General features: G+C 47.8%; 7 protein-coding genes across 7 annotated transcripts; 6 read left to right on the top strand and 1 right to left on the bottom strand.

Moving 5' to 3' along the window:
• Window positions 1–842: 842 nt before the first annotated feature.
• On the top strand, window positions 843–3,498 carry N7520_001792 (putative alpha-L-rhamnosidase C; the record flags this gene model as incomplete). The annotated part of the gene is made up of 3 exons (XM_057135727.1): window positions 843–931; window positions 981–1,662; window positions 1,729–3,498. 3 exons carry the CDS (start codon window positions 843–845, stop codon window positions 3,496–3,498), a joined length of 2,541 nt encoding a protein of 846 aa, XP_057001663.1.
• A 502-nt stretch (window positions 3,499–4,000) lies between these two features.
• N7520_001791 (uncharacterized protein) lies at window positions 4,001–5,285 on the top strand (the record flags this gene model as incomplete). Its single annotated transcript, XM_057135726.1, has 2 exons — window positions 4,001–4,318; window positions 4,374–5,285. 2 exons carry the CDS (start codon window positions 4,001–4,003, stop codon window positions 5,283–5,285), a joined length of 1,230 nt encoding a protein of 409 aa, XP_057001662.1.
• Window positions 5,286–5,823: 538 nt separating this feature from the next.
• On the top strand, window positions 5,824–6,655 carry N7520_001790 (uncharacterized protein; the record flags this gene model as incomplete). The annotated part of the gene is made up of 3 exons (XM_057135725.1): window positions 5,824–5,946; window positions 5,996–6,191; window positions 6,243–6,655. The coding sequence occupies 3 exons, from the start codon at window positions 5,824–5,826 to the stop codon at window positions 6,653–6,655; spliced, it is 732 nt and encodes a 243-aa protein (XP_057001661.1).
• A 386-nt stretch (window positions 6,656–7,041) lies between these two features.
• N7520_001789 (thermophilic desulfurizing enzyme family protein) lies at window positions 7,042–8,426 on the top strand (the record flags this gene model as incomplete). Its single annotated transcript, XM_057135724.1, has 3 exons — window positions 7,042–7,334; window positions 7,391–7,864; window positions 7,913–8,426. The coding sequence occupies 3 exons, from the start codon at window positions 7,042–7,044 to the stop codon at window positions 8,424–8,426; spliced, it is 1,281 nt and encodes a 426-aa protein (XP_057001660.1).
• A 318-nt stretch (window positions 8,427–8,744) lies between these two features.
• Window positions 8,745–9,543, top strand: N7520_001788 (xanthine phosphoribosyltransferase; the record flags this gene model as incomplete). Its single annotated transcript, XM_057135723.1, has 4 exons — window positions 8,745–8,777; window positions 8,840–8,946; window positions 9,006–9,318; window positions 9,379–9,543. The coding sequence occupies 4 exons, from the start codon at window positions 8,745–8,747 to the stop codon at window positions 9,541–9,543; spliced, it is 618 nt and encodes a 205-aa protein (XP_057001659.1).
• A 393-nt stretch (window positions 9,544–9,936) lies between these two features.
• N7520_001787 (dolichol-phosphate mannosyltransferase subunit 3) lies at window positions 9,937–10,340 on the bottom strand (the record flags this gene model as incomplete). Its single annotated transcript, XM_057135722.1, has 3 exons — window positions 9,937–10,098; window positions 10,159–10,227; window positions 10,293–10,340. 3 exons carry the CDS (start codon window positions 10,338–10,340, stop codon window positions 9,937–9,939), a joined length of 279 nt encoding a protein of 92 aa, XP_057001658.1.
• A 453-nt stretch (window positions 10,341–10,793) lies between these two features.
• N7520_001786 (uncharacterized protein) lies at window positions 10,794–13,055 on the top strand (the record flags this gene model as incomplete). Its single annotated transcript, XM_057135721.1, has 5 exons — window positions 10,794–11,196; window positions 11,245–11,499; window positions 11,552–11,686; window positions 11,736–12,919; window positions 12,969–13,055. The coding sequence occupies 5 exons, from the start codon at window positions 10,794–10,796 to the stop codon at window positions 13,053–13,055; spliced, it is 2,064 nt and encodes a 687-aa protein (XP_057001657.1).
• Between the last annotated feature and the right edge of the window lie 179 nt (window positions 13,056–13,234).

The raw sequence follows: 13,234 nt of genomic DNA, 5'->3' as shown, positions 1-13,234 counted from the left end.
GGACCTTCCCTAATATCGATCATTGATGCGAAAGGGACGCCATACCCCTAGACCACAGCCCCGTTTGATGACGTTATTTCACCATAATAAATTCTATATTTACATCTTCTTCAATTCCTTAGTAAATTCAACCTTTCATTTATCAACATTCATCCCATGGAGCTATGGCCTAGAGATATGGCAAGACCACAACAGCACCCCGAGGGAGAAAAATTCGACTACTTGGAAATACCCGATAGTAAGTGCGCCAATCAGATTTCCCCACTCAAATCATTACTTTGGCCACATTCCCATCATCTCCATCGACTGAAATTCTGTTCTCGCTACAATATCCTGTAGCCACATCTACCTCGGTTCATTTGAGGCAATAACAAGCCAGAATATAAAAAATGACCCATACGGAGGATCCTAGGGATATGCCAGCTGCTAAAGAGTATATAGAAGTGTGAAAACCGCCATCAAAAGTCCGTGGGGCTGGTAAATGTTTGGATTTACTACGCGGGCCCCGGTCTCAACTTGCAACTAGCTGTCTGATAGCTGTGTAATCTTGACCTTGCTTTGCTAAGTCAGGGAGATACGAGAAATGTAGCGTAAAAATTGATTTAATTTCACTAATCGTCTTGGCATTGACTACCCCATAACTTACCCCGTGTGGAGAAGCTCCGGTTTCTCCACATCGGCTGAAGTGGAGGTGGAGGTGGGCATGGACCTTGACTTTATCCATTGTAAATCGGCTATCATTTCACCGAGAAGCAGGGATTATTAACACCGAGGTCAAGCTTAGAAATGGCCCGTCTGCCGGAAATCTTGACTCCAACAAATTGTGACCTCTATCATCAACTATGACTATACGGGCTTCCATTTTCGCAGTAATTCTCTGGTCACAAATATTTTGCTATCCAACATATGCGGTCGATATCAACTCTAGAATGTAAGACTTTGTGATGCCGCTTCCTAGACTCAACTTTTAACAACTTCAGCAGCTCCAATGATTTTCAAACGTTCTCCCCCAAGGCACTCACCGCTGGCCAAGACCTCCAGTGGCCAAAATTGAGACCATCCAAGTTCTCTTTGACATCAGAGTCTCCTGTCGCCACCTTAGACTATGGATCGGAGGTTGCCGGGTACCCATTTTTCGAAATCGAGTCAGTAGAAGCCACGGCACAGATTGAAGTCAAATACAGCGAACCCTACGCGGGCCTTCAGCATGTTTGGGCAGATGGTCCTTACACATTCTCTACTGGCCTCTCAAATGCTGTTCGAGTCGAAACCTTCAACATCACGAAAGCGGGAAGTGTGACATCGTCGTTGATCCAAGGCGGACAAAGATGGCAATCAATTCGATTGATTGCCGGGAGTAAGATCACGATCTCCCAAGTGGGCTTTGAGTCAACAGTCTCTGTTACAGACCCGGACAAACTCCCTGCCCAGTTCTCATGTAATGATCCAGTTTTCAACGCGATCTGGAAGTTGGGACAGAAAGCAGCAACTATGGCATGTCTTGAGAAAGGCACACAGAAAGCTGTCTGGCAAATTGATCCCGTCAAAGGAGCCTTTGTTCACAGCACGAGGGCTTCGCCAAATTTTGAAACTTATGTACTCGAAAATTACACCTTGGAATTTGAGGCATCTATTGAAAGAGGTGGAGTCTGGTGGTCGGTGGTAAGTTACGGCTGTCATTTCTCACATGTGAATCACTGAGCACAAATAAAAATTCTTAATGCACAGGCTCAACCTCTGGGTTATGGCACTGGTCTTCAACTTTTACTCGTCGGAGAACTTCCCGAGGCCTCAACATTTGCCAACACCAACAGAAGCTTGACTCCTCCGAATAGTATTCTGCTAGCAGATGGGTATGGTTTCGTGAACCAAACGACGTTGGACGCATACTTGCTCGATACTTTTACCATTCCATTTGACGTGCACGAAAAAGATTGGTACACTATCACTACAGTTCTATCTGATGGCAATCAACTCGCTGTGCTGCTCAACGGTATCTCTGTTGTCAATATCTCACTATCGGATTACTATACCGGTGGCTCTGAAATCTCACTTAGCGGGTCCTTTGGATTCGGGGCTTATCAGGATCATGCGGCATGGGTTCGCGATGCCAAGGTTTATGACAGCGCGAATGGATCCCTATTATATGTGGATAGTCTTCGTGAACAGAGTGCTCTGGCACGTTATGGAACGCAAAATAACCTAGGGACCGTGTGCTTAGATGGAGCCAAACGGGACCGTCTGGTCTGGATGGGTGACTTCTACCATACTTCACGCATCATCGGTGCCAGCACTGATCGATTTGATTGGTCACGCGGAACTTTATCTTTCTTGCTAGAGACGCAAACCTCCAATGGCCAGCTGAATATCTCACCGAATATGGGATACAATCCATCGACCAGCATTGATGCTTTCAGTACAGATGACGCATATCCCGGCCTGGAAGACTACCAGATCCTTGGCTTCCTAAGCTTCTACAATCTGATTAAACAAACAAACGACTTGCAATACGCCGCTCAAACATGGCCGCAGTGGCAGAAACAACTGACATGGCTTTTGAGCACGATCAATGCTACAGATGGATTAGTCGACCTTGAAAGCGCATTCCTGGGTCCAGCTACAGGTGGCTCTGCAGCCAGTTGCCTTGCAGTTGAAGCTCTTAAAGGGGCTGCAGAGATTGCCAGTGCACTGGGGAATACGACAGCTGCCAGGACATACCAAGACTCTGCTAAAAAGCTAACCGACTCTGTGAACACCCACCTCTGGAACGATGAGCTTGGAGTTTACTCTCTCAGTCGATCAGACAAGAGTAACTTCAGCGTAGCTGGAATTGGGCTGTGCATCACTTCCGGAGTTGCAAGCTCAACCCGAGCCTCACGGATTGTGTCTTTGAAGACACTTGAAAATTTGAAACTTGGCCCTGGCTACAAAGATGATACCACGGTAAACGGAACAGAGTCCGGTGTGACAATTTCGCCAAATACAAATGGCTTCTTATTACCCGCCCTATTCATTGGGAACGCTACCACAGCCGCCAAAGATCTTCTCCGGTCCATGTGGGGAGCGATGTTATCAGAGAGCGTGGAAGCCGGTATTGGAAACAGCACAACATTCAGTGGTGCAAGCTGGGAGTATCTTGATGTGGACGGCTCTCCCGGCCTGTCTCTGTTCACCAGTCTAAGCCACCCATGGGGAGGAGCAGCAACATACATTCTCACCGAGTTTGCCGCTGGAATGCGTCCAGTCAGTGGACCTCAAGGGTTTGGATATAAGAATTGGATCTTATCCCCAGAAACAGGGCTGCAGATGGGCTTGAAACAGGCGAGTGCTCGAGTTGTCACGGAGGGAGGGGTCTTGTCGGTTGCATGGGAGCTTGAGCAGACATCTTTGAAGGTGACGATCGATGCACCACATGGGACTACTGGAAAGATTCAAGTTGGCAACGCTTATAAAACAGTCACCGGCGGAGGTATTCAGTCAGTACGAATTCGACGATGAATGTAGTATACCTGGATAGTGTCAAATATGAAAAATTTTGTCTAGAGAGTACTTAGGCTCTTTTGACACCACCTAACGCTGACACCACCTAACGCCCCAATCATACAAATTGAGCGTGGACTATAGCTGTGAATGGAATCATTTCAGCATTAGTAAGCATTAGTGCCTGAGGCTACTAGCATAGTTATACTTTGCCTATTAACACCGCCTACCAACATTGGCCCAGTGGATATGCCCCACATTCCTATAGTACATTCCTCACCCTTGGTTCTTTGTCCGTTTTCCGTTTTACTTCAGCCTATTCCGGATATGAGTCCATCCAATGGGTTCGTTTGACGATGATTTTTTTGTCGAAGCTCCTATGCTATATCCTGAAAACAGACCAGACCGTGTCGCAGCAAACAGAACCGGCAATCGCCCTTAAAATGACAATGGCGCCCCCGTTCGCTCGCAACGGAGGTTCCGCCCTGAAAACTTTTGATAACTACTGCTTTGATTCACCATGGGTCGTCCTGAGAACACCCATGAGGATGTTGAATCCAAAAGTGACCAGGAGTCGACGACTTGGCGTGATTGGGCGATAGTGATAAGCTGGTGTGTACTGGGCTACTTGTGCATTATTTTGACTGTGATTGGTTATTTTAGCCCATCATATTTGCCAATTGATCCCTCGGCTCTGTTGTTCAATAAGGAAGTTTCCCCATTCTTTGCCTTTTCGCGAGGATCGGGATATTTCCCCAAGCCACATGGTTTCAAAATTGTTGCCTTAGTGCCTTTCAGGTACCACGAGCGTACCGAGATTCTCGATTGCTATTTAAGGGTAGGGTTTTCTCAGCTCCTTATTTGAATATAACGACAGGCTTACATTTCTGCAGAAAAATCTCGTTCAGAATCACGGCTTCCTTGATCAGGTCGTTTTTGTTCCTCAGACGCACGATGCGATTAGTCTGGAATGGCTGAAATCCACAGTGATTGAAACTCCCGAGTATGCTATGGCCCCGCCTGGTCAGGACATGGACTGGAAGATTACTCGGGACAATGTCATGTACATCCGCATTGATGGGGACGTCGTCTTTCTCGAAGACCACACCATTCCTACAATCGTGAAAACCAAGCTGGACAACCCCGAAGCACTGATGGTTTCCGCTAATGTTGTGAACGAGGCCGCTCTTGCATCGCTACATAGCCATCCTGGTGTAGCTCTTCCGTACCTACCAGAGCTGCACCATATCGAGCAGTCTCATCTTAGTCAAGCCTGGCGCGCCTCAAGCCTACCCGAATGGCAAGGACCGGCAAGTTTCCGGGTTCAGAAGGGATTTAAACCCCCATTTGAAGGCCATCGGTGGTTACTACCAACTGAACCAGGCTCTGATCGAGATCCTATCGCGGCATCGGTATACACAGACATTGGACCGACCATGAAAGACTGGACTGTTGCTGCCCAGCAACATTACTCGTTTCTTCATCATCTTGAACTGAATACTCTGGAGCGGTACAAATTTCCCATGTGGGTCGAGCCCACTGAGCCGATTAGCCAAAATTTTGGATGCTTCTGGGGAAGAGATGCACGAACTCTCCGTGAGCTTTTTGAGTTCGACCCCACAGATAACGAACTTCGTAACCCGTGGATTGGGGCAAACGGTACTCGCCCACATGTCAACATTGACGGGAAAGGCCTGGCATCACATTACTCGGCCAGCTCAGGGGCTGCGGGTCTAGATTCGACCGATCTTCTAGACCGTTACCGAGCATATGCTCAGGAGAAAGTGTGTCGCTACATATCGTGATCTCAAAAGCAGGAATTAGAGCTCTACTTTGAATTCTGTACATACTATATACCCTGCGAAATAAACTTTTTTTTTTTGGCTCATATTCGTGCGAGGACGGCAACTTGTAGCCATGCTACGTAGTAATCAAGCCATACAGACCAAAACAAACGCGATCCAGGTATAATCGGTCGATTTCTCGGCCGAGTAGTAAGGCTGAAGTCATAATAGGCTAGAGTTAAGTGGACCATCGATTTCATGGATCGAGACGATCACATCATTAGAAGGTCGTTGTGCCATTAGCGTACCCCACACATCCTCACTTCCACAAGCTTTCACGGGAATGAATTGAAAACGAAGTACTTCAGTATTTAAATGAATTCCTACACTGTCGATCTTCAAGCCAGTTGAGTCGTGTCACATCCCGTAGCTCCTGACTTGATGCCATATATTCCTTTTATGATGCGATCAATCCTCGTACGGAAAAATCAATATCTTTATAATTCAGATAAATCCTGATGCCCTTAACAGAATAAATCTATTTGGTATTCAATTGACAATGTCCTCTACCACCCAAGATGGCCCTATCGGCACCCATAAAGGAACCGATTCGGTAGATATCGAACAACAAGAGAGACCAATTGCCCTAAACTCCGGCCTCCCAAAGTCCCTCGGCGCAGGAGTAAGTTGAAATGAGATCTTGGAGAGGAGAAGCTAGCTAACAAGTGTAGTCTGCATTGGCCCTGGGAGCATTCGGCACAACACTCACCACACTCTCGTTGAGTCTAATGGAATGGCGCGGAGTAACAACCAACAATGTTTTCGTGGCGAACTTCTTCTTCATAGCTACGTTTGGGTTATTGATAACCGCCCAATGGGAACTATCTATTGGGAACGGCTTTGCGTATACGGTTTTCAGCGCGTTCGGTATGTTTCAGAGCTTTAAGCACGAAGTGACAGAGATCTAATCGATGGTAGGTCTTTTTTACGCTGGGTATGGGGCTCTTTTGACTCCTGCGTTTGGGGTTGCGGAGGCATATGGCGGTTCCAGTACAGCGCAGTATAATAATGCCGTTGGGTTCTTCATGATATTATGGACGGTATTTGTCTTTACTTTCCTTATTGCTTCTCTCGCAAGCAATATTGCGTATGTTTTTGTCTTTCTCTTCGTTGATCTTGGTTTCTTGTTTGTGGCTGTAAGCTACTTTGCTAAAGCTGATGGACATGCCTCGGCTTCTGTGGCGTTACAAAAGACTGGCGGGGTATTCTGTTTTCTTGCGGGGTTGATTGGATGGTATATTGTATTTCATTTGTTGCTGCAGGATTCTATTTTGGATCTACCGCTGGGTGATACTTCACGGTATTTTGGGAAGAAGGGGAAGAAGGAGTAAATCGCGTGATTCGATCGATCGGCGGTGTTGAGAGGTGCAGATACGGTTAGGTGATATTTAAGTTCAAACATGATATGCCGTATCTAATTCGATATCTCATCTGTAATTCGTAATTCGTGAATAATTCAGTCGCTGATCCACTACTCTGTCCATAGTGGGGTATATAACGACATCCCCCCTCGATTTGACGAAACGAACTGCATGTACTCCGTACAGTATCTTTGTCTTTGTCGGCCGAGTCTTGATCGCGTTCTTGGGGATCTGAATGGCGTGTATCGCATCATTCATTATCTACGAACAGCATGCCATAGTATCTGTAGCTAGATATAATGCTGCTTTTTCTCCGTTAAACCCAAATTTGTTTTAATCACAGTGTTATTTCCAAGATGACAGTTACCATTCCAGCCACCGACCCTGCAATCTACGCTTCTTATGAAGCAAAATGGGCTACGCTTCCTGACACTGCTGAAGCCTGGCTCGCTAGAGCAGGCGAGGTAGCTGAAGTTCTAGCTCAGGACGCAGCTCAGAGAGACCAAGAGAATAAGTCACCGCGTGCTGAGATCGCACTCCTGAAGCACTCTGGCTTGCTGAAGCTTCTGGGACCTAAAAAATACGGAGGTGGAGAGCAGCCATGGAGTGTCGGTTACCAGGCCATCAGACAAGTCGCAAAGGCAGATGGGTAAGCTTTTATCAGTTGAACAATCGAACCTATACTGACATGACGGGTCACCATAGTTCCATTGGCATGCTACTCGGTTACCATCTCTTGTGGTCCACCACCGCAAATGTGGTTGGTACCCCGGAACAAATCGAGCGTACTCACCAATTGATCATCTCGAATAACTACTTCGTCGGCGGTGCGGTCAATCCCCGTGATAGTGATCTGAAAATCACATCAGATGGCGACCACATCGTTTTCAATGGAGCCAAGCACTTCAACACTGGCGGTGTCGTGTCCGACTTGACCGTTCTAGAGGGTGTCCTAGAGGGCACTGAGGGACACATCTTTGCACTCGTCGAGACCAGACAGCCTGGAATACAGTTTGCTTATAACTGGCATAACATCGGCTTGCGTCTGACAGAATCCGGCGGAGTCAAAATTGAGAATATCCGTGTACCATGGAGTGACGCGCTGGGCTGGGATGAAACCACTAAGCAGCCTCGTGAGGATACGTTGCTGATTCCGTTCGCCACTTTGCTTCTTCCAACGTACGTAATTTCAATGCCTTGAGGACCCATCACTAATCTGCTGCATAGTATCCAACTGGTTTTCAGCAACTTCTACCTGGGCATTGCGATCGGGGCCTTAGAATTCGCATCCAAGTACACAACCAATGGCACGCGCCCTTGGCCCTTTGGCGGAGACAACAAAGAGTCCGCAACGGATGAGTTCTATATCTTAGAGCGATACGGTAACTTCTTTGCGCACCTCCGTGCTACCGAGGCACTGGCCGATCGTGCAGGCGAACAGATCTCCGCACTATATACCCATCATGGAGCAAATAGGTCTGCTCTGACTGCGGAGGAACGAGGTGAGGTGGCAGAATGGGTTGCCAGTGTTAAGGTAGTCACCACGGACGTTGGACTTCGAGTCACGTCTGGTGTGTTTGAGGTTACTGGGGCCCGGGCGACCGCTTTGAAAGTGGGACTCGATCGATTTTGGAGAGATATTCGAACACATACTCTTCATGACCCGGTGGCGTACAAGAACCGAGAATTGGGTCGGTTTGTGCTGTTGCATGAGTACCCCGCACCGACTTGGTACACTTAGTTGCATCCAGTGGAATCCAAGTGGATGGGATGGATGATTGATAAGAGATTCATGAATGAGATGATTTAATAAACTTTTTCCATAAGATTATAATCATATAGAGTTGTCGATGTAGATGTAGATGGAGATGGGATGTATAGATCAAGGTGTCAGAGATAAGCCCCGCTACAGATAAGATGCCGAGATCTGAAAATTTCGGCTTTAGCCGATGACTTGAATAAGTTTTTTTTCAATTTGTTTCTTGTTTCTTGTTTCTCTTCACATCCCTGTCAAACCCCCAGTGGCTCTCCAGTTGGTCTATTTTTCAATACCGCCAAAATGGTCCAGAAATTTTATGTCACCTACAACCAGGTACGAATCATACATATCTTGTGACTCGAGACTCGGGCTGTCAGACTCATCGAACTGTATAGGTGCACAAGCTCTGCCAACAGTCAGCAGACGAGATCCTCAAGGAGTGCAACCCTAACCTGATGATCGCGATTGGTGGTGGTGGCTATGTTCCCGCTCGTATCCTCCGGTATGTCTATGCGATCATTCCTACACAAAAGCGCATACCTAACCCGCCCCACCAAACAGATCCTTCCTCAAGAAGCCTGGTGACCCCAACATCCCCATCCAGGCTATCGGTCTGTCCCTCTACGAGGACCTTGGCCGTGGTGACCCCGAGGAGGTCCCTGGTACCAAGGTGACCCGCACACAATGGTTGGACCTGAGCTCGTTGGAGATGGCCAACCTGATCGGCAAGAACATTCTGATTGTGGATGAGGTTGACGATACCCGTACCACTTTGGAGTATGCTGTGCGCGAGCTTGAGAAGGATGTTGAGCAAGCTCAGAAGCAGCTTGGTCGTGAGGGCGAGAAGACCAACTTCTCTATCTTCGTTCTGCACGTGAGTGTCCTTGGAATCTAGCGCAAGACCCTGAGTCAATGCTAACCTGCTTCTCTGTAGAACAAGAACAAGGAGAAGAAGGGTGTCCTGCCCGCCGATATGATGGAAGGCGGTCGTTACCACGCTGCTGTCACCACTGGCGATCTCTGGATCTGCTATCCCTGGGAGGCTAAGGACATCGACGAGCACGACGCTCTCGCAAAAGAGAACCCTCTCATCATCTAAGACCCTCGGGCCTTCTTGCATCGTCGAACGGAAAACCCTTCTGCGCGGCGCTTTATATAACTGGTGGCTTTTTGGTCCCTTGGCAATCTATCCCGGATGTTCCAAACGCTCCGGGCACGTTAATTTATGATATCATTGATGAATGTTAGAGAAAAGTTGTCTCCTTCAATACCTACGTTAGCCGAGCCACGTCAGGTCTGCCCTTGGGGGCTGCTGCATGGTAGACATGTATCTCCAAGGGTATCAAACGGATGTTTATTGATTGCGACAAGAAATAGCAATTAAAGGGCTGCGTATTTTATAATGCCTCGCGGCCTTAGAGCCACGCTTCCATCCCAAGGGATCGGACTGATCTGCGCGCGATGCCCAACCCAATTATTCCTGGAGATTGATTTAATCGACATCAACATTGCCCTTGCGCAATTCGATCTTGGCCTGTTCAATCTCCTTCTGTAATTCGGCGTGTGCCTCGGGGACGTCGTTAAAGGTGAAGATCGCTAGACCGAGGCGGGCGAGGAGATAAGTTCCGAAGACAATAACCGCCCAGAAGGGGAGCTAAAAGGGACATGGAGATTAGCGACTTGGTCCGCAATCGGAAAGTAGGATGCGACATACCACGGGGATGACTTCGTTCTGAAGAGTCTCGTTCAGGGGAACAAGACCAAGGTAGAGACTGAGGTAGAGCTATGAAGGTCATGCGTCAGTGTTTAGCTTTGCGCCGGATAACGTCAAGGGTGCGGTTGACGTACGGAGGAAACGAGGAGAAGGACGGAGATAGTTTGCTGTGCGCGCGTCATGGTGGATGTGTTAAAGGTGACAGGTAGGAAAGATGCAAAGAGAGGATGATTAGAACTTGGAGCTCCTCAATTGGCCGAGTTTAAAGGAATGAATGGGAGGGTGGAAGGGGAACAGAGGCCAGCTTGGGGGATTTGACTTCTTGGCCCGAAGGCGGCGACTCCTGAAAACATACAAATTCCATTATAGAACTACAACACTCCAAGGATTGATTTGTCGATTTAAATGTAAGAATTATATACAACTAAGTAGTAACCTGTATATCCTCTCATATAGTCGAATTAAGCAGAGTAAAATCGACCTATTTTGACTTCGAGTTCTTAATAATCCAAAATCCCGGTGATGCCTGAATTTACCTCAGGCAACACTCTCCACATCGTCGATGCGGCCTATTCTTCTGTCAATTTCCATCCAAGGCAGCGATCAGTCTACACCAGACCTGAAAAATCAAAATCATGTCACTCAATGGGCTAAATACAGGCCATGAGTCCACACAGGACAGGTCATTCTCATCAAAATTGGACCAGCCTTCTGTGGATCAAGTTCTATCAGACCTACCTGATATATCCAGCTCGCTTCCTGTTCAGGACACCACAGTGGATTCGCAAGATCAAGAAGCTATGTTTCAGGCCTTGAAAAAGATCATTGAGCAGGCCGAGCCGACGAGTGAGGTTGCTAACAGCTTTGACCTGAAAGAGCTTCATGCTTCCTTGGGTCAGGCAGAGGAGGAGGCACGTCTGGGCCGACGAGATGCCACGACATTAGAAAGTGTGCATACAACTCTGCAGCAACTATGGTCATGCAATTCAAATCTCATGGCTCAAGCGGCCGATGTTCTGGCTAATGGGAGTCGAGACCGTAAGTTTAGAATCGTTTGCTGCGTTTCCTTGACTAACAGCTTTTCAGCATCATGGAGAGCTCCAATCGGCCAGTCTGGAATCCTCAAGTTCTTTCTGGATGTGATTTCTTCCAAGCAGGAGCTTGACCGGGGATTGTTATTGCATTCCTTGCGTTTGATTGGCAACTCCTGTGCCGACACTGATGAGAATAGGGAGATCGTCGTAAAGGAGAATTACACTCTTGCTATAATCCGGCACTTCCTCAATCCGGACTTGATTATGGTGGCTATTCCTGTGATCTATAACATCTGCATGGATTATGGTGAGGCCCCTACCCCGTCTAATATGGCTAATATTTGCTGATAAATCAACAGAGCCTGCGCATACCCAGATGGCGGAAAATCGGTCCGCATATATCATATTGAGATTACTTAGAGATGGCGTTATTGGAGACAATGAGGCTCTACTAGGCTTCTCATATGACCTGGTCGAACTAGCCTCCGAGCAAGGTATGATAGGTGCTTGGATCTAGATTTCGCGGACTGACCCAGACTGTAGCACAAGGCGTTGAAAACTCACCCGATGGAACGATTTTGCTCCTTATGGAGCTTGCTTTGAACGAAGATATAGCCTTTGGGCACTACGCGTCCCTGGTGAACTGTCTATCCGCTTATCTGGAAAAGGAGCGATTCCAGAATGCTTGCATCTCCAACAAAATGGTGGAGATGTTGCTTTCTGTTCTGCACCGATCCATTTCCATCGAAATTGACAACACTTCCAAGGAAGATGTTCAAGCTCTGGCCCAGTCGCGACTGAAGACTAACCAGGCGTTGTCTGATGTCTCGGCCTCCCCGCTGTTTGCAGAACACTACCCCCTCGATTCCACCCTATCGCAGACGCTCAAATCGTGGATTGTGGCCGACGAAGATCAGCTTCAGATCTGTGCTTGTGTGATGCTGGGAAATCTGGCTCGATCTGATGAGGTCTGTCGAGTGATGGTGCGGGACTTGAAGATCCACGAGGAACTCATCGCTGTTCTAAACAGTGATGCCCGGGGATCAGTTTTGCACTCTGCTCTAGGATTCCTCAAGAACCTAGCCATTGCTGGTGATAATCGTGTCAGCCTGGCCGAGGCTGGAATTATTCCCGCTGTATCAAGCTTGTGGGCCTTTGATTCTGTTCCACAGGTGCAGTTCTCAGCCGCAACGATTGCCCGCCAGGTCATCATCTCGTCGATGGAGAATATTGCCAGGTTGCTGTCCCCGCTGTCAGATGACCCTGATTCTCCGGCTCACCGAAGGACATATTTGTCATTGCTTCTCGCTCTCTTTGAGAAGTCTGATTCCGCACCAATCAAGACTGAGATTGGGCGTGCTATCGCTTCAATCTGCCGAACCCTCACCCCTAAGACCCGCGAAGGTGACGAACAAGCGAGCGCCTTGTTGGACACACTGTATGACTTGCATGAGGGTGTTGCCCGCCCAATCGGTGCCATGATTACTCAGACTCAATGGCCCGTTGTTCGAAGCGAAGGATGGTTCGCGTTAGCCTTGATGGCGAACAACAAATCTGGTTGCATGGCAGTGGCAGACTGCCTGCAGAACGAGGAAGTGTTGGAGCTACTGAAGAAGACCCTGAGCAACGAGTCCTCGGGCGAAGATACCGAAGAAAAAGACCCGTCTCAGGTAATTAAAGACCGAGATAATGTGTTTGTTCTTGTTCAAGAGTTGCTGAAGAACGAGGTAAGTTTCCTTCCATGGTCTTTACTGTCTACATACTCACGAAATGTAGTCTGGAGCACTCCCGGTCGGTTACCGCAACACCTTGGAGGATTTGGTCAACGAACATGCTTCGCAGTTGAAAAGCAACGCTACCTAAAGACGAATGAACCTAATGAGAATAGATGCGATACATGATATTGTAGTCAATCTTGTGAATGAACATGTGATCTATCACCTGAAATATCTACTGTCGAATTGTTTTGCACGAACCAAGGTGCACTGAGGCTGGGCTATAGTCCTGTATGATCAAATAACTTAGATTGAGGGGTATCATAG

Source organism: Penicillium odoratum (assembly GCF_028828045.1).
Source record: "Penicillium odoratum strain IBT 22623 chromosome Unknown utg000001l_segment0_segment0, whole genome shotgun sequence".
NCBI lineage: Eukaryota > Fungi > Ascomycota > Eurotiomycetes > Eurotiales > Aspergillaceae > Penicillium > Penicillium odoratum.
The sequence above is the reverse complement of the archived record's forward strand: the minus strand, read 5'-3'. Positions and strand labels throughout refer to the sequence as shown.